The sequence below is a fragment of the Caretta caretta genome, chromosome 10 (genome assembly GCF_965140235.1).
Source record: "Caretta caretta isolate rCarCar2 chromosome 10, rCarCar1.hap1, whole genome shotgun sequence".
Lineage (NCBI taxonomy): Eukaryota > Metazoa > Chordata > Testudines > Cheloniidae > Caretta > Caretta caretta.
The window spans coordinates 71,826,369-71,851,475 of NC_134215.1; the positions used below are offsets into that span (position 1 = coordinate 71,826,369).

The 25,107-nt window shown below is 46.5% G+C and overlaps 1 protein-coding gene across 1 annotated transcript in view; it reads right to left on the minus strand.

Moving 5' to 3' along the window:
• Positions 1 to 25,107, minus strand: part of AGBL1 (AGBL carboxypeptidase 1) — a 390,925-nt gene that overhangs the window by 273,991 nt on the left and 91,827 nt on the right. The window contains exons 11-17 of the mRNA XM_075133176.1: positions 23,923 to 24,521; positions 22,402 to 22,485; positions 20,651 to 20,737; positions 20,081 to 20,229; positions 15,998 to 16,085; positions 6,706 to 6,850; positions 3,496 to 3,649 (exon numbers count right to left, since the gene is read on the minus strand). Coding sequence (XP_074989277.1) covers positions 3,496 to 3,649; positions 6,706 to 6,850; positions 15,998 to 16,085; positions 20,081 to 20,229; positions 20,651 to 20,737; positions 22,402 to 22,485; positions 23,923 to 24,521 — 1,306 coding nt within the window. The remainder of the gene's footprint in view (positions 1 to 3,495; positions 3,650 to 6,705; positions 6,851 to 15,997; positions 16,086 to 20,080; positions 20,230 to 20,650; positions 20,738 to 22,401; positions 22,486 to 23,922; positions 24,522 to 25,107) is intronic.

The following is a 25,107-nucleotide window of genomic DNA, read 5'->3' on the forward strand; positions in this document are numbered from 1 at the left end:
CCCCTTGATTTCACTGGGAGCTGCAGCAGCTCAGCACCTCTCAGGATTTGGCCCTTTGCTGTTCCTGCTGCTGCTTCTTTCACTTGAGAATCTTTTCCCCCACACACACACACCCACCACCACCCCTCAGGAAACACTCTTCCTCCCTCCACCCAGTAAAGTGAAAGACTAAGGTCGGAATAGTTGGGATCAAAGACTCCAGAGGGGAGATTCTCTCACAACCATTATATTTCTTCCCCTCTGTGCCGTTAATTTTAAAACCACTCAGAAGTGACAACATCAAACCCACGGCAGGTGCAGTGCAGTGGCTCATCGCACCCATGGGAGCTTACAGAAACCCGCTTTTTTACATTATTTTAAGAACTGCTACTGTCTTCCAAGGAAAAGCTTTTAGCATAATTTGGCAGGCTGAGTCTGCACAGAACAACTCTTTGTGAGAAGCAAAAAAGCGGGGTGGAAGGGGGAAGGAGTAGAAGAAGGAGACGAGCGAGATAAAGAATCCTCCCGCTCTTTGAATGAGCATCCCACATGCTGGCAGCATGGGGGACAAGTGGTTTTCTTTTTGTCAGAAGGCAAGCAGGGGCCTTACAGTTAGGGTGAGGGGCACAGGGCCATAATCCAGGGGATGCTCGGACTCCAGATAGAGGAAAGGGTTACGAATGGCAAAGCACAAGGGACCCAAAGCACAGCACTTTGCCCCTGCCACCCACCGTCCTCTGGTTTCCTTAAAATCAAACTTGTCCAGCCTCTGCTGTCTTTCTTGTCTAACATGTCAGTAATAATAATAATACAAGGGAAAACCAGCATGATAGCAAAAGCAGACAACAGGGAGGTGGAGGGGAGAGGACAAAGGTAACTGTGCTGAAATGAGCGTTGGGGCCCTCATAATTTGAGCAGGAGGGAGAAGACCTGGTTTTAAACAAAAACCCACAACTCCCTTTTCCTTCAACATGCTGTGAATATGCGACTTCTGGGAACATGCATGGCTTGTGCTTCTCATTAACAAGCTGCACATTAATAAATTTAACTCAGACAAATGTAACCATCCTTGGACCACATTAATCAAAAGCCTGACAAGACCGATCTAAAGAGCTGAGAAAGGAAAATAAAGCATAGCTAACACAGAGGGGTGTCATGCACTGATTTTCTGTATCTCCCTGCCTCACCCCCGCCTACACACCAGTATTCCTCTCCCCACCAAATCTATCCTTCCATACAGATGGTCCTATCCCTCCTAGCACCCTGCTATGTTTGTCCAGTGCACACTTGTGAAGCAATCTCTTTCTTCCCCACCCCCTGTGTCTCTAATAAAGAAAACAGAGAAGGCTTATAGGGTATTAAAGCAAGATCATGCCCAACAATTACACAGCTCTGAAAAACTGTATGTGATCTATGTCGTTGAAAAATCTCTCAGGAAAAAAAAATATATAAGGAGAAAACAAAAATTTGAAAGGCAAGCAAAACCACTAAGGCTTCTTGGAGACATGAATAGCCCAGAGCCCTAGAAAGGAAAAGAAAAGACCAAAGGCCATCAACAACTTCTAGTCATTCCTCCCTGGGTTGACTCCTCCCAGGATGCAGCTCCACATCACCTCCTGAGCCAGAACGTATGTTTGCAGAGTCTGCACCAAGCAATGGAAGTCATTCCCATGAAGTCTTCTCCCCTGGGTCTTGCAGGATTCAGCTCTTTATGCATTTGCTTTTGTTGGGCTGGGTTACTAGCATAGCAAAATAGTGGAAAATATTGGATTTTTAGCATCAGCCAAACTACTTCAGAGTAGGGAGGGCTTCTCACACAAGCCAAGTAGACTGAGGAACAACTGCTGACCAAAGCAACGCAAAGCAGCAAAACTTAAGCTCAGTGCCTCCCCAAGCCATTATTAACCAAGCTGCTTAAACGAAATAAACAAATACATGATAATTCAGGCTTGTCTGGAGGCAGCCCATGGCACAAAACACAGTATGGTGTTTTTCTGCTCTTTCATTAGATAAAACAAATATTTTCTATCACATAATACTGTCTTTATTGTCATTCATACAGCGTGCTATATGTGCCCATGACATACAAAAAAAATGACTCAGTCTTGCGCCCACCATCCCTGCCCCAAACAGCTTCCAAATGAGTTCAGAGGATACTATTTTGACAGTTCAATTAGTTCATTACTAGAGTTGGGTGAGATTTTTCTGCCAAAATTTTTGCAGTGGAAAATGGTGATACTGAAATGCTTCGTGAATGTATGTCAATTTCATCAGATTGTTAATTTTGGGGGGGAAAAACAAAACAAAAATTCAGAAAAAAATCAGAACTGTTTGGTTTGACATTTTTGCAATGTTGTGACACTGGAAGGTGTTAATGGCCACCATCATGCATGTCCTTCAGCTGTAGACAATCACACATCTGTGCTAGATCACCCTTCATTCAGGCTAAATGGAAGCTACAATTAAATACTCCTTTATGTAGCAATAACTTGACACAACAGGAAGCCACCACCCAACGCATGAGGCCACATGGGAAAGCATGAGCAGAGGTAAACTGTATGGTTGCAGGGGTTTCCCTGAGACTGATTGCAAATGCAGGGACTATGAGATTGACAAGCTGTGTACATCTGTGTGTGAGAGTGGCAGAAAACAAGAGAAGAAGTCATGGGAATAGTCGAGAGAGGGAGCTGAGGGACAGAGTTGCCTGGGGACCAGGACTGGCTATAAAGGCAGGCTTGGAAACTGTGATCAAGGAAACTGACTGCTGTGTGTTTCTACTATGTTCAGGGAAACAGGACTTCATGTTCCTTCCCTGCAAATAAATCGGATTGCGCCAAATAAATACCTGACTCATACGGGGTCGTGGCTAATTGACTGAACCAAAGCAATTATAACAGTCACTCTGTTATAAAATGGAACCCATAACTTTCACCAGCCCTAGAAAGGGAAGAAAGCAGAAAGGCAAAATTCTCTTCTCCAATCCACATGGTAGTACTCGACGCTAATATTTCTGTGCTCCCTTTATGTACGGATCTAGTGTTGATGTCAGTGGGATTCCCACACATATACTACTGCAGACAGCTGATAGGGTTCAAATTCAGAAACCAAAACCTCCATAGAATTGTATTGCTGGATATCTCAGTGATATAAAGATGTACATTTCCATTACACATTGCCTCCCCAAAAGATCCCAAAGCCATTTATGAAGTTCACAAATCTTACACGGGAATTCTTTCACCCACTGCAGCCACCTCTGTGGCGCAACATAGCAGCTTAAATATTTAATAGCACGAAGCATGCAAACACTACTCCGTGGGTTAACAGTGAAAGTGAGGACAAATGCTGTGTCCAGCTGAATCTAAGGTGAGCATCTGTGGAGACAGAATGGAATGACGAGTTGGAATTTGGCCAAGGGAAGCGCGGTTTACATCCCTTTTTCTTATGAAAAGTGCCATATAATCTATGAGGCCCACAAGTAGCCAATACCTTAGTTGCGTATCTTAGGTAGGTACTTACGGAACTGCTCCAGGTCATCACTACTTTTAGACTCTGGCATAGCAGTGATGGTGAGCAGTGGGCATGGGTTTCCTCCCAGAGTCTGGCACAGTGTCTGCTGTCTGTAGTAGACCTTCTTGGGGTTCCTGGTTTCTTCCAGGATGTCAAGGTGGGACTGAGAAGAAGCAAGGTACCAGCTTTACAAATGAGCTCATACTGTTTGTAAACTCATTATATTTCAGTCTCAGGCATTTAAACTGTGCCCTCACCTTACAATCTGGGTGATCATTTCCTCTGTTATTACCCACTCCTTTACCCTATTCTTTTGTCAGCCAGAACTACCTCCCTCAAGATGTTTGTTGTCAATGCCCTAATAGGTTCATTACAATATGGACACCTGTCCCACCAGGAACGTGGCTAAAACCCATCAACTCAGTTCACACAGGACACCCAGCAGCCACCAGATGGTAACAACTTTCTACCAACCTGGGCTAAATTTCAGCCAGTGACCTAGAGACAAAAGACTCCAAATCTTATCACCAGGCCTTAGATCAATCTGTTGATTCCACCCCAATCATCCAGTGTCTAGTTGAACAAATACAGTTGGATACCTATGATGATCTACTTCATAAACCAATTTACTGTATAGAGTAAAAATGCAATTATTATACCTATTTAATTATCTTGCACAGATATAAAGGATTTGTTAAATCAATTTCTTATATGCTATGGTGACCAGTGCAACTTAGTGGAACCATTGCTACCATAGATAACACACAACAGACTGTTGCATTATAGCTTCACATGCAAACATTTAACAAAGCAATTTTTAAAAAATGAATTACTCATCAAGTACACTTGATTAGTAGTGGTCAAAAAGCAATGCACTAGTGAGTGTATCCATTGAAAATAAATTCCTCTGTATATATGCTGTAAATATGTCTGCAATTATTAAAAATATATGATATTATTAGAAATGTTCTCAAATCACTAACTCCACATAAAAGTTTATCATCTTCCCAAATGACCTTGGATTACTAATCACATTTACTTTATTACTTGTCTGTAGGAAAAGACATATTTCACCCACAGACACATGCTCTAAAATAAAACCTACTGGTGCACCGACCTGAGTTAGAATTTGTTCGTCATGCAAATTACAGTAGTATAATAATCTTCCAAAGGGAAATGTGCAAGTCCCATCACTAACGTCATTTTAAATTAGCCTGGTCAAAGTTTCTCTGGAGAATATATTGCAGGCAGTAATCCTACTTTGGCCACCATCTGGACTTAATTATCAGCTCTTTTCCACCTCTAACACTCACTGTCCAAACCCTGATGTCCTTCACTCAGTTTTAATTCATTCAATCCTTGCTGAGGCAAAATTCTCATCGATTTCAAGGAGCATTTTACCTGAGTAAGCATGAGGAAGGAATGAGTAAGTACTTCAGGATTTAGCCCTGTGAATCTAAGAATAACAACATCCTTTCATTTGGATTCTATTCATCCAGGTGAGATACTCAGGGATTCCCACAGGGTACAAACTCTCAAAGCCTTGCATGCCCGCATACCAACAGAAGGAATCAATACATACTGAAATCATGACTAGGTACAGTACTTCAGTAATAAAGAATTCAGTAGGCCTCACATCCCTCGGTCTCCCAGTCCCTTACTCTCCTGCTGGCTGCAGCACACACCTGCCTTTGCATTAACTGCTTAAGTATATGCCACGTACAACTTCTGGAGCTCTCTCTGCGTTCCACGTTAGCTCATGGAAGTAACTGGGTCCCATGGGCCTGGTGCAGATTGGCTTGCACGCATGTTTTGGACAGCCAGGGCTTGACCTGAGGGATCTCAGGTACTGAATCCAGCTTTTCTGAACATCTGTAGTGGGATGAGAAGCAGTCAACTAATGTGTTGTGGTTTGGAATGGGAATGAACCTAACATGGACTAACATTACCTAACATTACCATGCTGGGCTAGTCACACACAGTGACATGGCTTGTGTTACATAAGAAAAGAGGTTTTGTTCTCCTTGATGTTCTCCTCCATTCTTGTGCAAGGGCAAAATGGTACATTTAATAAGGTTTGAGCTTTAGAAATAGTCAGCAAGGGGCCCAAAATAGCTTTGTCCATCCATCAATTGCCCATAGCAACAGGGATTGGGTAGAAGGCATTAATGGCAAGACAATTAAAGGGGGCTGAGAAAAGGGGGGCAGAGGCAGCCTGAACACCCGGTATTTTCACTTTTGGAAAGGTTTCTCTCTCGTGCTTAATGAGGAAGTGATGTGCTGCCTGGGATCCTCCATTTTCCCCCTTTATTTTTCCCTTCTTTAGAAGCCTCACCCAGGGCTTCCCCACCAGTACGGTTCAAAAGGTGAGCTGGATACAGCTTTCCCCAGACCTCCCAACACCATTCACCAGCTGGCCGATGAAGGGCTCTAGGGAGCCACATGAGTGAATCTCTCCTGCCCCAGAGGAACATTAACATCCATTTCAACATAGCTTTGGGACAGTAAAGCCTTATGCTTTGGGTTGGTTTGTTTTTCCAGCTGGGAGCGTCTAACTGGAGCAGAGTGACAGCTGACAGAGTAAATCTGAAACAGGCCCTCCACCTCAGCATTGCATGGTGCAGCTCTGAAAATAGCAAGTCGTTACATGATGGCCGAAAAGGATTAGCCACATAGGAGAAGCAGTCAGTCTTTTCCTCCTAGTTTGCCATTAGCCCAGAGCAGCCTGCACTCTAAGGATGGGATGCTGGACATGTCTGGGGTGGCTGGTAAATACTAAAAAAAATATTGGCCTTTAATCGCAGCCTGCTCCATGCAGTTCACGCTCATGGCTATCCTTCAACTCCTTCCTGACCTCCAGAGAGGTCAGGGACCATTGTAGACAAGGCAATGAAAGCATTATGAAAAATAGCTAAAAGAAAAGGAGGACTTGTGGCACCTTAGAGACTAACCAATTTATTTGAGCACAAGCTACAGGCTGTAGCTCACAAAAGCTTATGCTCAAATAAATGTGTTAGTCTCTAAGGTGCCACAAGTCCTCCTTTTCTTTTTGCGGATACAGACTAACACGGCTGCTACTCTGAAACCTGAAAAATAGCTAGCATCCTGTGAGCAGCGCTACAAATGGCAGCATATGTGACATATCAAATACTACTCATAATCAAGACAGCTCCCCGCCCTTCTTCCCATCAGTCTCTTCCTGGGACAGGCCAACATTACCATCAGTGCAGAGTAAGTGTAGGGGTAATGGTAGGCCAGGTAGCAGACATCCTCCCCGTGCGGGAACGTGACGGTGAAGGTGAGCGTGTAGTAGGATTTCCCTCGTGCGCCTCCCGCTGTGGCTGCCCTACGGCGGTAATGGTTTCTAGAGGAAGAGAAAGAGGGGGAATAGATTGCAATCAGCTTTTGGGTCCTCATCTTGTGTGCTTGTGCAAGAACTGAACCATCGGAGAAGTCTCCGTCCCGAATGAGCTGGGGCAGAGCTCCAACCTCAACCGTGCATGGTGCAAACTCTAAGAGGGCCAAATTCAGATGCAGCTGACCCAGCTCTGTGACAGACCGAATGCAGCTTGCAACACAGTGCCACTGAACAGTCTCCACCATACAGCTAAGGCCCATGTTACAGCAGGTAGGCTGAGAGGGTTAGTGCCAGAATGCACAGCTGGACTCAAGCAAGTTACTTGGAATTCAATGGTCAAAGCAGAACAGGGGGGAGCAGTGAGTCAGAGGCAGAGCAGCTGGTGGCAGCACTGGGCATAGTTTGCCCCTGCCAGTCCTGTGCCTCCGGGGCTGGGCTACCTTGTGGGAAGATAACAGTTCATCTAGTGTGGGGAGGTGGAGCCAGCAGGGGATGGGTGGATGGGAAGAGGCTGTCTAAGAATACTTGAAGATTTTGGAGGAATAGAAATTTTTGGGGTTAGGGTCCAGTCCGTGCACTGTAAGAAAGGCGGAACTGGAACAGCATATAAAAGGATAGGGGGAAAGTGAGGTGAAGGGACATGGGCAAAATATTCCATACACCATCAAAGGCACAACTTCGGATTGAGCAGAGAAGGGAGCTGGGATTGAGAGGAGTCAACACCTGGAAGCGGAGATGACCTCATACAGACTTGCATCTCATGGGCCAGCCAAATCACCCCCACCAGATCCCTCCCTTTCAGTAACAAGAGCACCCAAGTCTTCAAGATTCCACAAATCTCCCTTCACATATTCAGCACAACCTCCCATGCAGGGGATTAACTCTAATAATTAAAGTTGTGGCTTCTGGATGAGAAGGAACATTTTCCTGCAGCACAGATGAAGAGCCAATTCATGCACTTTAGAGAGAAATATCATGGCAAATTGCACCCAGAAGTATATTTCAAACAATATTTTTCCCACATTGCACCAATTATGCTGTTGCCAAACCTTCTGATTTTGAAGGACTGTGAGGCTTTTTGACAAATGTTATCATAATGTTGCATTAAAATGCAAAATACTGGAGGAGACCAAAAGATGCAATTTCAGCTCCTGAAATTTACAATGCCAGTTTATTTTTCTGTTGTTTTTTATTCAAAGGGGTGAAGAGAGGAGATAATTATTTTTCTCAAATCCTCCAGAATAATCAGCTCTTCGTCACAAGAAACATACAGCACAAGAGCACATTTCTTTTCAAAGCATATGAATTTAGTGGTTATGAACACGTGAGGTGAATGGCACTGGCTGGAGCAAGGAATCACACAGGCAGCATTCCTGCCTCCATGGCACAGTGAAAAGGCAATGATTTAATGCTCAGCTGACGCCCAGATGTTTCTCTCTGCTATTTGCAAACAAAAAACAGGTAATACATCATTTTAAATATTAGAGTGAAATCCTGACTCAGTTCCAAGTCAGTGGATTTGATTTCAGTGGGGCCAGGATTTCATCCCCATTTTCTTAAAAATCAAGACAACAACATATCACCTTCTCTTCTGGTGAATCTGGATAATGGGGTCGGGCGGGGGGGGGGGGGCGGTCAGGAGCCGTCTCTTGTGTGATTTATGTGGCTGGGACATATCCTCCAGATCTCTATTCTATTCATTTTTACTTTCAGGGTCACAATAACCTCAGACTCAAGATGCTGTCACAAGCCCTGAGATTTTCTGAGACAGTCCTCAGACATCCCCCACAGGTCACTGGTGAGAGGTGAGATGGGTGTGGCAGGTGGTTGCTATCCAGTATTCTGTCTTACAGTTCTGCCAATGAATTTCCAGTCTGAACCTAATGCTCCAGTCCTGAGTTTCCCCTCTACCAGCTCCCAATGCAGCTCAGTCCTGACCAAAACATCCTTTTGTATCATATTAGTCCATCACCACCGCACAGCTCTGACACTAGTGCAATCCTGGCATTCAGCTATTCCAGTTCTGACCTCTTTCAAATCACTTCTCAAAACTCATCTCTACTGCAATGCCCACAGCAAACAACTTAGTTATAATGGCAAGTCTACAGGGCTAGTGACCCCCGGGGATTTTATTCATCATTACTGATTCATAAAAAAAGTAACCTACACATGTAGCTAGCTGATACATCCCTGTGTTCCTATTACTGATAGTCATGACCTCCTGCACATCCACCTGTTATGTCCTGGCCTTATTTAGCTTGTAAATACTTCGGGGTTAGAACTGTCTTTCTCCGTATAATTGTCTAGCACCCAGCACAATCCTGAACACTGCTAGGATACAAACAATAAATAATAATCTTCCTAAATGATGCCCAAATGTGAAGTGATATTAGGATGGGTCACGTGACAAGTCCACTAAATATATTTTCACATTTGATCTGTCTGATTCCCAGAGGTGGAAAAGATCACACATTCACACACAGCAACCTCTGCTCTGGTCCCTGCTACCTCATTTATCCTCTCTTCCCAAAATGTGCCCAAAGCTCTGCACTCTTTCCAGAAGCTAACCAACCGGTTCTTAGAAAGGATATGCAAGACCCAGTGATGGCTTTATCAGCATGAAAGCTACATCTGCTGTGCCTTTGAGTCACTTTATAATAGTCAAATCATAACGCTTGCTGCTGTCCTTCAAATATACTGTGTACCAGGCAGTTTACCTCTAACAGCAGCTACTGCAAGTTAATTAACAATTATAATAATACTTATCACTTACTGTGTAAAGCACTTGTCATGTTCAAAGCCCTTTGCCAACATTAGTTAATAAAACCTCACAAACTCCTTATCGGCTAACATTCCTTGGGAACCTACGAGGTCAATAAATCAGTATAATTATCCCCATTTTACAAGAAGGAACTGAGACAGAGAAGTGAAGAGACTTGCCCAAAGCCCCAGAGTGAGTCAGTAGCAGAGTTGAAATAAGAACTCAGGAGTTCAAAGGCTCCAAGCCAGGCAGCAGCGTGACTCACTCAAAGCCTTTTGACTCCCTCAACCACTTGCAGCATCTGACCAACAGCATTGCTGGCACTGGGAAAAGTGATAAATGGAATATGGAATATCAGCTTAGACTCAAGTAGCAGAGGAAAATGCATATATACCATAACTTTAGGCCCACTGGAAATGGGGCCTAATATAAAGATGAAATATTTACCCTTTCTCTACTCTGTCCCTCCCCAAAGGACCCCCTTTGTCCTGCTACCTTTTAACCCTATTGAAATCTGACCTTGTTTTTCTCCCCCATGGACCTATTCTTAGGCTTCCAGTGTGGTAGGTGTATGTGACACACACTCTTTCAGCAAACGCAGGAAACGGAGGTTGCCTGAGTCTATATGGGGAGGGTATGGTGGAAAAAACAGTAACAAAAACCAAATATCAGGAGATGGTTGGTATTATTGGGTCTGGTAAATGGCGGCTGGACTGAACCCAATGCAGTGGAGTTCCCTTTCCAAGGACCAGACCCTCTGTGGGTGTTCTCATTTTTGAGTCTCTTCTCAGAATCTGTTGAAAGAAGCAGTGCCCCCCTAGTGACTGAAATAGACCATTCTTGTGGTCAAACTGCTAGTAGGACCCATGCCCACTTACTACAGCATCAATGTCTTAACTCTGGCTAGCCAAGACCACCCTTAGGGCTGAAAGGGAAGATGCCATTCCATGGAATATTTAAGCATTGACTTCTCTCCTGGAAACTAACAAGACCCAGTAGCACTGACTGTGATGGCAACTTTTATAGTGTGAACACAAGGCCCCTGGAAAGACAGGTGAAACCCTCTCTCTGATATCACAAAGGCCCCCAAAACACCTATCAGATGGGAATGAATAAGTCATTAGTGACCCGGGTAGGATTCCAACTGGTGGGCTAGATACAAACCGCTTCATAGCCCATTACCAATCCTCTGAGGCATCCAACGCCCAGAAAAGTTGCGATTTAGACAAAGAGCTGAAAACAAACTCTGGAACTGAATGCCCAAGTGCATTCTCACCAATTCAGTATGCTGACATTTTCCTTAAATAATCTGCTGGAAAGGAATATTACTTTGTGTTTTAACATAAACAGCTGCCAAGAAGACAAGTGAATTAGACAATCTTATAATAACTGTGACTATTTATCATGGGTGTACCCTGGCACTTCACACAGGGAAGCAATAAAACAGAGCAGCCATGTCACGGAGATTCCTTTTGACAGCTGAGCTGCTAATATTCTCCATAACATAAAATCTCTCTCAAGAGATGTATGGGAAAGGTATATAATGGCAGAGCAGTGCTATGACATTCATCTTCATGACTGAGCTCTCCCATCTCCCCTCACCAGTGAAGATGAATGTCAGGAGAGATCGGCCAGCATGTATTACACAGACAACCCATGTATGCGCCTCTCCTCCCGCTGTCCTTCAGCTCAGAGGCTGCTTTAGATCTGAGCTGTGGAAAATGAGAAATGATGGGAATTTGTGGGTGAGTGGACATGTTAACATCTCTGTGTTTCCCCTTACTTATGCATTCAAGGTCTGGGGTCACAGCTAACCTTCCTCCAGGCAAGGAGAGTTGGATGAGGCTTCCTCCAGAACCCATTATCAGCCTCAGTAGAGCGTTGCGGGAGGATACAGGGCTCTTCCACCAAAACACACTGAGCATGCTGTCTTCATAGTGCTCCCATCTTCAACCGGCCTGGGGAGCCACAGACTCTGATTGCTCCTAGATGTAACTATTTGCTGCCTACAGACTGGTACACTATACACTCCAATGACTGGGGAGTTGCTCTGTCATTGGTGAGAGAACGAGAGGTGTGTGTTAACCTAGAAAGAACCACAGATTGATAGATGGCAATATAAAAATATATTGACACATAACTGGATGTACAATTGAAAGACACCGCATACTCCACAACAAAACAATCCTATGCTAATGTCTCAACCGTATCCTGGTCCAGTATATGATTAAGAATTTAATTGCACATTCATGGCTTAAATTTACCAGTCAGCTACTATTGAATCACCACACCGTAACTGCCTTGCTCATGACGTTAGGAGCCATTATATCGGAATCAGCATATAACCATTAAAAGAAAAGGAGGACTTGTGGCACCTTAGAGACTAACCAATTTATCTGAGCATAAGCTTTCGTGAGCTACAGCTCACTTCATCGGATGCATGATGATCCGATGAAGTGAGCTGTAGCTCACAAAAGCTTATGCTCAAATAAATTGGTTAGTCTCTAAGGTGCCACAAGTCCTCCTTTTCTTTTTGCGGATACAGACTAACACGGCTATTACTCTGAAACCTGTCCTATAACCATTATATGTTCTGCATCTGCTGGTGCCTATTCTGCCTGCACCCATGAGCCCATGCACAGAAGCCAAAGGCTACAGGCCTCGTGCAGCATCTAGTACAATGGGGCCCCACTCTTGGTTGGCCGTTAGTCACTACCATAGAAAACACGATTACCAATAAAAATGAAGGTACGTAGGGGCCAGCTGTCCAACTAGCACATAAGCTTCTGAGCTGAGCTGAAGGGATAGTCTCAGGAAGAGTAGAGGTTAGCGGGACCAGGGCCGGCTCTAGGTTTTTTGCTGCCCCAAGCTCAGGTGGGGCTGGGGCTCGCAGGCGGCACTGGAAGCAGAGGGAGTGATGTCCCCTTCTCCCAGCGCCTGCAGGGGCTTTACCCCCTCCCCTGCCCGGACGCGCAGAGAAACCCTGATATAAGGGGTGGCACAAGGCAGCACAGCAGCCAGAGCGCAGATGAGGCATTGCAGCCCCAGCTCCCGTCAGGACTCGCCCTCTCCTCCCCAGGTTGTGGCTGGGCCTTGGCAGCTCAGCATCCCGGGGCTGGGGCTTCCCCTTCCCGCTGTGGCCAGGGGTGCGGCGCCCTCGCCCAGTCTAAGTGGCACAGCTCCGAGAGCGCAACTACCCTGGAAAAAAAGGATGACCGGAACGCCGCCCCTGGAAATGTGTCACCCCAAGCACATGCTTGCTTTGCTGGTGCCTAGAGTCAGTCCTGAGCTGGACAAAGATGAGTGCGGGGGCATTATTTGGGCAAGGTAAATGGTTATTTGAGCTGTTACTGACAAGGCACTCATTAGAGGCAAGAGAACCAGGACCCTTGACCCTCAAGCAAGCTTTATTCAGGGAGTTTGCGCTTGTTTTCACAGGGAACTGGAAGGTTTTTTTATTCCTGTCCTGACATAAGTTTCTCTTTGTTTCTCCTGCAAGGCTGTAACATCGCACTAAATGCACCCAGCAATGTTTGGATTGACTGTGATGTCGTGCATGCAAGTGAGAACAATGTTGTTTAACCTTCTAGGCCAAATGTACAAACACTAGCAAAAAGCAAAACAAAACCCAGTTTATTTTGCAAGGAGAAATGCATTCAGTCTACTTAGGGTTCCACAAGCCCCTAAACCGCATGACCATGTGGGGATGAGACTGCCCTTTACTGTGACACATGTGGTCCATTAAAGGGAGTGAAATGGAATACAGGCTAATCTGAACAAGTGGAACTTAATTAAATCCCGTGCACTGCTCTGACCATGTGCCTGAATTCCTTCCAGCCTAACTCCATGCATTCCTGGTTTCCAATCAATAAAAAGTCCCTCCAGGGAACATGAGCCCTCTTCCTCCAGTTCCACTGATCATGATACATCTTCCCTATTTTACAAACATTTTAATATAAACATTAAAACCAATAACTGATGCCCCAACCCCCACCCCATGTCCCTTTGTCCAGAGGTTGCTATAGGGTTGCCAGTTTCGGTTGGACGTACTCCTGGGGGTTTCATCACATGACATGATCTTTAATTCAAGTTTAATCTTTAATTCCTGGAGACCCCGGGACAATCCTGGAGGGTTGGCAACCCTAGGTTGCTAGCCCATAGCAGAGTTGGAATCTTATCTTTACCACAGACTCAGCCAGTTACATAGTCTTTAAGATCATTTAGTCTCCTCAACGGATGACCACAAAGGGAGTAACCTATCTCTGTCTCCCTCTCTAGAGAACCATCTCTCTGTGGAGTCTCCTTCCTTCCTGTGGGGTTGGCCTCTGGATGGTTCTCTGTCTCTCTATTCTGTGACTCTCTCTCTCTGTAGGTTCTATCTAGATTTTGTGTCTGCTCGCTCATTAAGTGTCTCCTGAGCCTTCAGATAACTTCTTTCTTGCATAGTCACCTCATATGTGCTGGATGCCAGTGCAGCCCTCATTACACCTTTAGTCTACTCCATCTGGAGACTCTCTAAAGCAGAGGTGGGCAAACTGTGGCCCGCGGGACCATTCTGCCTGGTCCCTGAGCTCCTGGCCCAGGAGGCTGGCCCCCGGCCCCTCCTCCACTGTCCCTCTCCCCCACAGCCTCAGCTCACTGTGCCACCAGCGTAATGCTCTGGGCAGCGGGGCTGCGAGCTTCTGGGGCAGCGCAGGGTGCAGAGCCCGGCCCGACCAGGTGCTCTGTGCTGTGCAGTAAGGCTGCCTGTCCTAGTGCAGCCACGCTGCCAGCCACTGGTGCTCCAGGCAGCACGGTAAGGGGGCAGGGAGCAGGGGGGGTTGGAGAGAGGGCAGGGGAGTTTGCGGTGGTGGTCAGGGGCCAGGGGTATGGCTAGGGGGTGGGGCGGTCAGAGGGCGGGGAACAGGGGGGTTGAATAGGGGCAGGGATCCCGGGGGGCAGTCAGGAAGGATGGGAGGGGATTGGATGGGGGAGCGGGGGGGCAGTCAGGGGCAGGGCTTCCGGGGACGGTCAGGGGACAGGGAGAAGGGGTGGTTGCACGGGGCAGGAGTTCGGGGGGGGGGGGGCAGTCATGAAGGAGAGTGGGGGTTGGATGGGGCAGCGGGGGGCACTTGGGAGCGGGGGGCCTGGGGGCAGTCAGGGGACAGAGAGCGGGGGGGTGGATGGGGAAGGGGTCCCTGGGGGCCATCAGAGAACAGGGTGGGTTGGATGGGGCAGGAGTCCGGGCGTGCCATCAGGGGGCGAGAAGCAGGGGGGTCAGATAGGGCATGGGGGCCGGGCCATGCCTGGCTGTTTGGGGAGGCACAGCCTCCCCTAACCGACCCTTCATACAATATCAGAAACCCGATGAGGCCCTCAGGCCAAAAGGTTTGCCCACCCCTGCTCTAAAGGCTGGATCTTCACAGGAGTACCTGTCTTCAAGGCCGGTAGGTCCTTGGCTTACCTGTTGTAATCCAGTGCCTACTTTCTCTGATCCTTGGCCCTGTTTTTTCTACCAGTGAAGCAGAGTGTAAAGGCAATGCCACAGACCCAGTGAGCATGGCTCAAGGTGCAGACGTGTCTGCCACCTTCAGGTAGAACTCCAAATTTGTAGGTTAAGCGAGCAAAGCCGCTCCCTGCTCAGGCCTTCACTGTGTGCCTTTGGGATCATTTTCATGTGTCATCCTATTCTGGGAAAACTAATTTCCCTCTCATGCCAACACAGCACCGGGTGGTCGCTAGAATCAGGATTAGCAGGCACAACTCGTGCAGATTTAGAAAGGGTCTGTACTTGCCCAAGACAGGACTGAGTTTCACCCCTACAGTACATTCATTTCTGGAGAAAATGTGGCAGTGATGGGAGAAGCAGAGCAGGGCACTCTGCCCTCTGTGCCGACCACCACTCCAAAACACCCAGATGAATTTATCTGAAATCACAGCTCACCCTTTGGCAAGGAGAATGGGTGACTAAAACTCTGTTAACCCTTTGTGGGCTGCATTCAATTTGGCGCACCAATGATACGAGTTGGGGATGGAAAAGAAAAACAGGTAGGCTGCCCAATCCATCTCTCTGCCAATCACTGGAGCAGGACCTTTAAACTATGTGGGCACCACTCCTTTGTGCTTCTGTGTACACACGAAGAGGGCTTCATGTTATCACCCCTCCTCCCTTCTCCACTCCCACTATACTCCAGAAGAGAGAATTCTGCATGTACCCTCTCTCTCCCCTGCATGCCAAATAACAGGGTCTCGCTCACATTCAATCCCTGCTGTCAGAAGTGCAGAACGTAGCAGGCTGGCATAAATTTATTGTGTGAGAGAAACAGGGCACTGGCAGTTGAAGGTTAATGACATGAATACGGTTAGCAGGAGGTGAAGGGAAGCCAAAAGGAATGCACCAATGAAACACTTACTTGTAGTAACAGATATCAGAGCCCACCCGAATCCAGTGAGGCTTGCCTTGGAGAGCTTCCTTCAGCGAATACATGACCGGCTGCATGCCTACATAAAACAAAAGCAGTTTCAGGTGACATGACTTCCTTTGCATGAGTGTGCATGCTCTTTGCAGCTCTTTTACCAAAAGCAAATACACTTTTCCCCCATCCCATACTTGATTTCAGAGCAGCCAACTCTCTATAGAAAACTATGGAGAGAGGAAGCCAGCTACCAGGAAATGAGTAGAAAATGCATCAGCTCCAATGGCTTTTCCAAGGCGTGAGATTCCAAGCAACTCTGCTTATGCAGGGACTGAGGAAGGGAAAGAGGACGAAAAGAAGAACATAAGAATCAGTACACTGGACAGACCAATGGCCTGGTTAGACAAGTATCCTGTCCTCTGTCCCACTGGAATACATCAATAGTCAATCTAATCATCTGGAAACCCACCTCCTGCCATAATGGAAGCAACCAATGGACCGTGCATCTAGTCCAGGGATTGGCAACCTTTGGCACACGGCCCATCAGGGAAAGCCGCTGGTGGGCCGTGACGGTTTGTTTACCTACCGCATCCACAGGTTCGGCAGATTGCAGCTCCCACTGGCTACAGTTCACTATTCTAGGCCAATGGGGGCTGCAGGAAGCGGCAGCTAGCACATCCCTCAGCCCGCACCGCTTCCTGCAGCCCCCCATTGGCCTGGAACGGTGAACCGCAGGCAATGGGAGCTGTGATCGGCCAAACTTGTGGATGCTGTAGGTAAACAAACAGTCCCGGCCTGCCAGTGGCTTTTCCTGCTTGGCCATGTGCAAAAGGTTGCCAATCCCTGATCTAGTCCAATACTTTTTGCTAACCTCAACTAATATTGGATGCTTCATACAAAGGTATTAAACCTCCCGTAAGAACATACAGAGCTGGGTGCCCTAAAAATGCTTGTAACAATAATATCCCTCATTGGGCTGTATGATACCATGGGGGGCAACTTCTTCCTGACCTGCACCACATTATCACCTTATGCCCTGAAAAGAAACTATGCAAACATTATCCATAGTTGCATGAGTCCAGCTCCTTTGCGGAAAGATTTTTGTATATAATTCCTTTGCTCTACGTGGGTCCCCCCTTCCACACTTAGGGCAAGCTTCTTGTCCTCATCTTTGACAATCTCCATAGTGCCTTCCCCATCCATTTCTTTCCCTTCCTCTCTTCCTGCTGCCTTTGTCTCCTTCATCCAGTCCAATTTACTGCCTTTCTCTAGGCTGCTTATTACATCCAGCCCACGATGCCTATGTGTGTTAATATCTAAGATTATATGATACTCCTTGGTGTCATTAATGCTGGGGGTTTATTTGCGTCACACAAAAAAAGGGTTATATCACCACAGCATTTTGCCTCCTCACTTTGGATTTCTTTGGTGTAACTCATCAGCACTTAAACAGCCGTGGAGTACATCTCTGAGCATACACAGGATTGTCCCGTACCTCAAAAGGAAGGTAACATGGAAAGAAACTTCAAATACAAACTCAATCATATCTCGGATTAACCTTTCAATTTTTGCTTCATGTGTCCACATGGGAGCGGGAACTATTTTTATAGTGGGGGTGCTGAGAGCCATTGAACCAAATGGTAAACCCTGGATATAATGGAAACCACCTCAAGCCAGGGGGTGCAGCAGCACCCCCAGCACCCCTAGTTCCAACACCTATGTGTATCCATACAGTGCTTCTGCATGGACCAGGTAATGGAGGGGATGCCATGATGCATCATGGGAGATATATACCTATCCAGGAGACTGGCCTTTCAGAGACAATGAGGACATGAGGTACCAGAACTACAATTCCCATGAAGCACCACAGCATCACAGCAGGACACAGTCTAATGTCAAACTTCCTCAAATCCAAACTTTTCAATTCATTTAGACAAACCAAAACATTTTGTTTCCGTTTTCTCAATGGAAAAGTCTAGTTTTCAGCCACGCTGTTCAGTTTTTTGACAAAAATTCAACATTTTCTGTGGGGAAAGAAATCCATTTTCTGATCAGCTCTGCTGCTGACTACAACTGCTCCTTGAGACGTTCTTTCACTGATATGAAAATTACACAGCACCATCTACCTGACAGGGAGACCAGAAGGACAGCCACAGTACACAGCCAACCCATGGTATAGCACATTGTCACCCATGCCACTTTTGCACAGGAGCAGGACTTGAAACTTCCAGCTCAGTGGGGTGAATAGTAGCACTGGTCAGTGCCTGGAGCAGCAAGTAGCATATTTTCTCCTATGCAGGAGTCAATGTCATGCATGCTGCTGACAATGCTATGGGCCTCACTCCACCCAGATAGCTAAGAGCTTCAATGCATCAGAAATAATGGACAAGAATTTCCCCAACAGTCAATCACACACACAGTGACCACAGACCACACAATAGCTGGCCCTGGGGCTAGCCTCCTAACACAGGATATTATTTTCACATTTTTCTTCCAAATATAATTTTAATTGCACATTTTTAAATTTGATTCCTGTCCACTGAAAGCTCACAAAAGTGAGGGGCTAATAAGTGCTGGCTATGATCAGAGAAGCAGATGCCGGAGAACTTTCCATCAGTAAGGACCTGAGTCTACCCTACTGAAGCTACCCCATAGGCTATACCATTGAGAGATACTCTATAGGTTTCAAGAGGTACCATATCAGCCTCTGACATCCCTTTGCCACTCCTCCTCAGTGCACTTCACTCTCAGGCCATTGAGAGAATTGCCCAGTCATGCCGAACAGTTTGGTGATTCAGGAAAGTGGAATAGCACGACAATACAAATTCATTTTCATTTGTGATCTATTTCAGAACAGCTGCACCACTGTAGCACATTAATGAAGATGCTCTACACCAACAGGAAAGCTCTCCTGTCAGCGGGAGAAGCTCTGGTCATTATAGGTCGGTATAACTATGTCCCTCAGGGGTGTGCATTTTTCACACCTCTGAGCAACGTAGTTATAGCAAAGTAACTCTGTAGCATAGACCTGCCCTAAGTCCCTTTGCTATTTGTTATGGGTACACTGCTCCTGAGGTAGTTCCCTTGTTGATTTGTGCAGATGCATCCACAAGGCTACAGAGGAAAGTAGTGTTTGACACTGGGCACTTATTAAACATTCTGGGCCAGATCCTCAGCTGGTGTAAATTAACATACCTTCATGGAAAGCAATAGTTGGTGCTAATGCCAAACTATGCCAGCTGAGGATTTGACACACAGTCTGTATGTAAAAGAAACAATTTCTCTTCTAAAATGGGCATTGAAAACTCTGATTTGCCTGCCTGTTTTATGGCATCACATCCTTCCTCCTGAACAACAGACTGCAACTGGAGCTTAAAAATAGAGACAGAATCTCTTATTATTAAATGTTGGCAGAAACCTCAGAAGGTCTGGACGTGGATTTTAATTTCTCAATAAGCCTCCTAAACTGTGGATGCTTATTTGAAGATTAGCCAAATTTATTCAAACCTTATGAGATTTCTCCACTTCTGCACCACTCATTCAGCCCAAATAGATCCTCCTCCTTTCCCCCACAGTCCCACTTTTAAATATCCCAGTCTCCAAACTCCTGCTCTTCAATTCCAAATCCCTCTTCCCATCCCTAAGTGCCCTTAAGGAGACAGAGAGAACTCCTTTGGAGGCTTTGTAGTTGCCCCTTCTTGCTGATTTCAAAGCAGCTGCTGTGCACCAAAGAGCGACCCCATTCAGCTCTAATTCAGAAGGTGGACCTAGCAGTAGAGGATGAGATGATAGGAGACCTTAGCTGCTAGGAAATTGGTAGCAGGAGTTGAGGGTGGGAATGGAACCCATATTAATTATGCAGCTGGGAAGGAGAGAAAGGAAGAGGAGTAAGACAGTATTAGACCCTGAAAGCCCCCAGCTTCACACACCTTCTCCATGGTTCAGAAGGCACCCCGTGACTAAGTAAGTAACCCATGACTTATGGGACTCTAACAGACTCAAGAAGGTTTAAGTCTCCATGGAATCAATAGCGTAGCCCTGTGCATGGGAGGGAACTCCAGCCCACCCAAAGGCTCATACCGTAATTAAACTGGCTGTTGACCTTCTCGCAGTTGATGATGTTAAAGCGGTAGGGAACGGCTGGCTTCATGGCACTGACCTCGAAGTAAAACCACTGGTGGTGCTGGACACTGTTCACATCGCTGTTCAGAATCAAATCATACTCAAATCTGGAGAGCAAGGTGTGAGATGGTGTCACCGAGGGCCAGGCAGAATGACAGGATGGGATGTAATGAACCCACGGCTGCAGTTGCTTCATACAAACACTACAGCTGTCAGCCACTTGCAACAATGGGAGCGGGTGCCACTGAGATCACCAGTGGCAGGGGGAGCCAGAGGATGCCATCAAAGCCAATACTAGCCAAGTGTGCAATCGCACTCGTGTCCTACCCTAGCACAGCGTCATGTCTTTCCCTCCGCGCCTTGGTTTCTCACTTCCTTTAACTTCACACTGCCTAATACCTCTGACTCATAAGCTCTGCTCCCCTTGCTGACTGTTCTAAAGTCCACAGTGCTTCATCTTTTCACACAGCAGACATTACAAGTGTGACAAGATAGGACACAGCCACTGCTGGGATCTAAGCTACTTACTTGCGCACTTGGGTGGCTTTGCGAAGGTTTCCTGATTCAAATTTAGAGTAGAATCTCAGGCAGTCTGGAGCATCTGTGCTTGAGGGGCTGCAGCAAAACACAGAAATATATCTACTACCAAAAATTACCTAGCAGTAACCGCGCCGATATAATTTATATAGAGATTTAGACTTACAAACAGAAGACATTTGAGAGCAGCTGTGGCCCAGTCATCCAGCTCAAAGCACCTGCCTGTATGGGGTAATTCTGAATCCCACTTTCTCCCACATCTTGATTTTCCTATCTCCAGCAACAGATCCATACACTCCTCAATCTCAATTACGTTCTTTGCTCCAATCACCTTCCCCATTAACTTATTCCACAGGTTTATTATCCTTTGCGTGAAGCGGCTCTGCCCAAGTTCTCCATTTACTCCTCCCATTTTTACCTTATGCCCCCCTAAATTTTGGAGCCTTTAAAATTATCTTGAGCAATCTTAAAATTCTCTCTCCTTCTTCTTCAAACCTCCACCAGGTCACCTCAAACTCTCCTGATCCTGTGTTCCTAAGAGGACAATCTCAGACCCATTAACTTTTTCCTCAGAATTTACTTCCTTCAGATTTGAGATCCTCTCCATTGCCCTGTGCTGCCTCTTCTCAAGGGCAATAATGATTTGCCAGAAAATGGTGCCCAGCCTCATTCAGAGTACCCAAGATGGGTGTCTCAGCTGCCTTACTGCACAGCATCATGGTACCACCCTTTTAGTTTTAGGTTCCATTGCTCTGCTAAAACCACCCAGTATCTGGTTTGCTTTTCCTACTGCCACTGTGCACTGGGCTGGTGGTTTCAGGGACTCTTCCTCAATAGCCTGCAGATCCTTTCCCTGAGCCACATGCTGAGAGACAGCTTGTGAAGGGGTGTTTACCTCACACTTGCCCCAAAAAGGTTACTGTGACTAGAAAAGGGGGCTAATTAACCCAACAAGTGACAGCTGAGGGGAATCAGGTGGCTAACTAATCCCCTGAGGGAGGGAGCCCAGCCCAGGGGGAACAAGCTGGGCTGGGATTTATAAACACAGGAAATTGGAAGCTGAGGGGGTTGCTGAGAAATACTTTGCTGTCATTCCCTGGGAGGAGTGTTTGGAGACTGCAGAAACACAGCTTGTAGTTGCTCCCTGGGAGGAGGGAATGGTGACAAACCTTGCGGGAGGTGGAGCGCCAGATGGTAAGGAAAGGGCTCAGGGAAAGGCAGCAAGGTCCAAGAGGGAGCAGACCTTGACTGCTGGCTAGAGGGCCCCTGAGCTGGAACCCAGAGTAGAGGGCGAGCCCAGGTTCCCCTGCCAGCCACTGAGGGAGTGAATGGGAAGGCTAGGGTGCCTAGGATGGCCGAAGGAAGACTTTGGTACTCCAGAATGGGAAAATCCATATTGTAGCCTGGCTGGAGGGCTGAGTCATGAAGAGGCAGCGGCAGCTCACTGAGCGAGAGAAGAGCTGATGCAGACCCAGAGAAAGAGGCGGAGAGACAGCATGCAACTGAAAGAAGGGGCATCAACCTCGCAAAGCTAGTCCCCAGAACAGCCATGAGGCGGCGCCATCCTGGCTGTGAGTGGTGCACCCCGTCACACAACCTTGTTCCTTACACTGGATCCTATCTACCAGGCTAATGTTTTGTACATTTGTCTAAATTGAATCAAATGCTGGCCTAGTCACCTAATCTATTACTGATAGTAACAGTAGCGCCCTCAGTAACAGTACACTACAAGGAATACCTACCTGCGCCCATCTAAATCAAAGACAACTCTGTCTATCACCTCACTTGGCTGGATTAGACGAGAAACATCCTCAAATATTTTGGCTCTGGAAAAGAAAAACAAATTGTGAGTCTGTCTGCAGACACATACCGCTGTCTTGGAGGATCCTTGCTGAGGAAGCGAACTGAGGCTTATGATATTCTTTCCAAGGGGTTAGGGAGAAGGGGGATTCCTGTGCAGAATTAAACACCTGTATTAACTAAACAAAAATATCCCTTAGCACTTTATGCAGTTCACCAGTTTGGCTTTTGCATGTCTGTCATGACTGGAAGACACCTTTAGAGTTAAATGACTTGTCATTCACATTTTGTAGGATTTATCCCCATTTCTTCTCATTCAGTCTCAGTGAATGAGTCACGTAAACCTAGCAATGGAGAATTTGTCACAATGGATCAGACTATTGGTCTATCTATTACAGACTCCTACCTCCATCAGTGGATAATGAGCCCATCTCCCCTCCCCCCCCCGCCCCGGTAACGACCAGTTGTACGATGCCATATGTGTTCTCAAAATTTCCTTCCTGACCTTTGCAGCAATCAGCATAAACACTGAAGCATGACACGATTATCCCTGTCTTAGCTCTATGGTTATGTGTGTCATTATGGTCATAAAAGCGGGGCTCTCAGAACATTAGTGCAGGGAATAGGTGAGAAAATGATGGCCTCTGTGAATAAGATTCCTGGCATTTAGCTGCTACGGAAAGTGTTCCCATCTCTATAGAGCACAGACGTTCAAAAAAGCTCAGAAACTTGTGTCTTTGGTAAATGCCACGTTATTAGTATCATTCAGTCCTAGAGCTTAGTTCAAGAGACAGCAGAATCACCCAGCCTGTTTGGGGTCTGGTAAGCATTACTTGTGCTACTAAGAATAAATGCCCTCTAAAGGAATTGCAGAGGGATACGCATGGGGTAGGAGGGGAAAGGTAGCCCTGAGAAGAATCCCCTCTCCCAACACAGTTCCCCCCACACTCCAACACACAATTTATCCTCCTCAGTTGAACAATGTAAATGAGGTGAGAGCATTAATGTTAATTGCCAGGTGCACAATGCCTTCCATGGGAGGATCCCAACACACTTCACAAATATTTAATTCCTTTAGCAGGGGAGGCAGAGAAGTATTTATTCACCTTTACCTTCCAGATAAGGAAAGTGGAGAGGTGACATGACTTGGCCACTGGAAGAGGCAGGAATTAGGCTTCCTAACTCCCCATCTGTGCCAAGAACATCTTAGATGCCAGTGTCTTCAACCTCAAGAGAAAAATCTGAATAGTATAAGCCTATAGCTCAGTTTTCCTTCTTGTGATAATCCATTGTGTGGGTCTCCGCAAGGACTGCAGACCAATGAAACTTGATACAGAAGTGATGATCAACACCCATCAAAAGCCAGGCAGTAAGACATGAGAGTCCCCAATACTACAAGACGTGAGTCCCTATTTGCCCAGCTGTGGAGAGCTACCTGTGGGATGACAATAAAGCAGAATCACCTTTGAACTCCATATTTCCGCTCCAGCAGGGACTGGCAATAAGGAGGGGGCTGGTGGCCCCAGAAATCAGGGAACGCCAAGACTCTGTAGTCCGGAATGGACTTGGTGCTTCCAGCCCTGGCCATGTAGAAGTGGGGGCTGTGGAATGGGATATCCCCTTGGTGTCTCTCCAGAAGCTTTGTCGCTATGTTTGAGGCTCCCACTCCTCCCATGGGGCTGGGACCTAAGCAGCTCGCACAGTGAGTATGAAATGTTTGTGTGTCCCAGGAGGCTTCTTTTAGGGGAGGATGCAGAGTGGGTGCATGGCTCCTGCATGGATCTTCTCTTTCACAAAGGGTATCTGCATCTCGGACTGATTCTCCCATTGCTTGATTTTCAAAGGCTGGAGCCCCAGTGCATTTCTCCTTCTTTGCCCAGCTCTGCACTGGAGTCTTGAAAGCTGTTTCCTCTGGCTCTGGACCCATGGCACTTTGGTCCCTGTGTCTGCAATGCTGCTGCTTCATGAAAGCAGCATTCGGAATGACTCGGGGGTGAGTGCCTGGCAGGCTCCTAGGCATATCCTCAAAGTCCTTCTCATCTTCAGACCCTGTTTCCAGCTCCTTTAGATTTAAAGAATAAAAGAAAGGAAAGAAATAAAGACAGATGGTGTCTCCTTCCAGAAGGAAATAGAAGAAAGAAATGGGAAAATATTTAATTTACAGGCCTCTCAAAGTCTGCTCGCCTCAGTGACCCAGAGAGATAGAAACCCACAACCCACCTGCCAGCATTCCTATTCCTGCAAGCGATCTCTCATCGGCTCCCAGAAGCTAAACAAGGTCAGGCTGGATCAGCTGCTGGGTGGGTAACCTCCAAGCAAAACCTGGAGCATTACAGGAAATTGCATGAGGCAAAGTGATGTGCTTCTCTTTGAACTGATGCTCCAGCATGATGCAATGGGGCCAGTCTGCCAAGCAAAGTTCCACCCTTCCTAAATACAGGACTGCAGTGTTAATCCAAGTTCCTGGCCACTTGCAGTCATCACAAATACCACAGCATTTTGTATGATAGGAGATGCATGAAGCCTGGTGTCTTGTTTAAATCTGAATAATTATATTCTGCCTTCCTGCATTCCTCCGCCTCCAATACTGAGTACAATATTCTTCTTCACTTCCTGTCCCAAACTGTTAAATGGCTGGTTTGATCTAC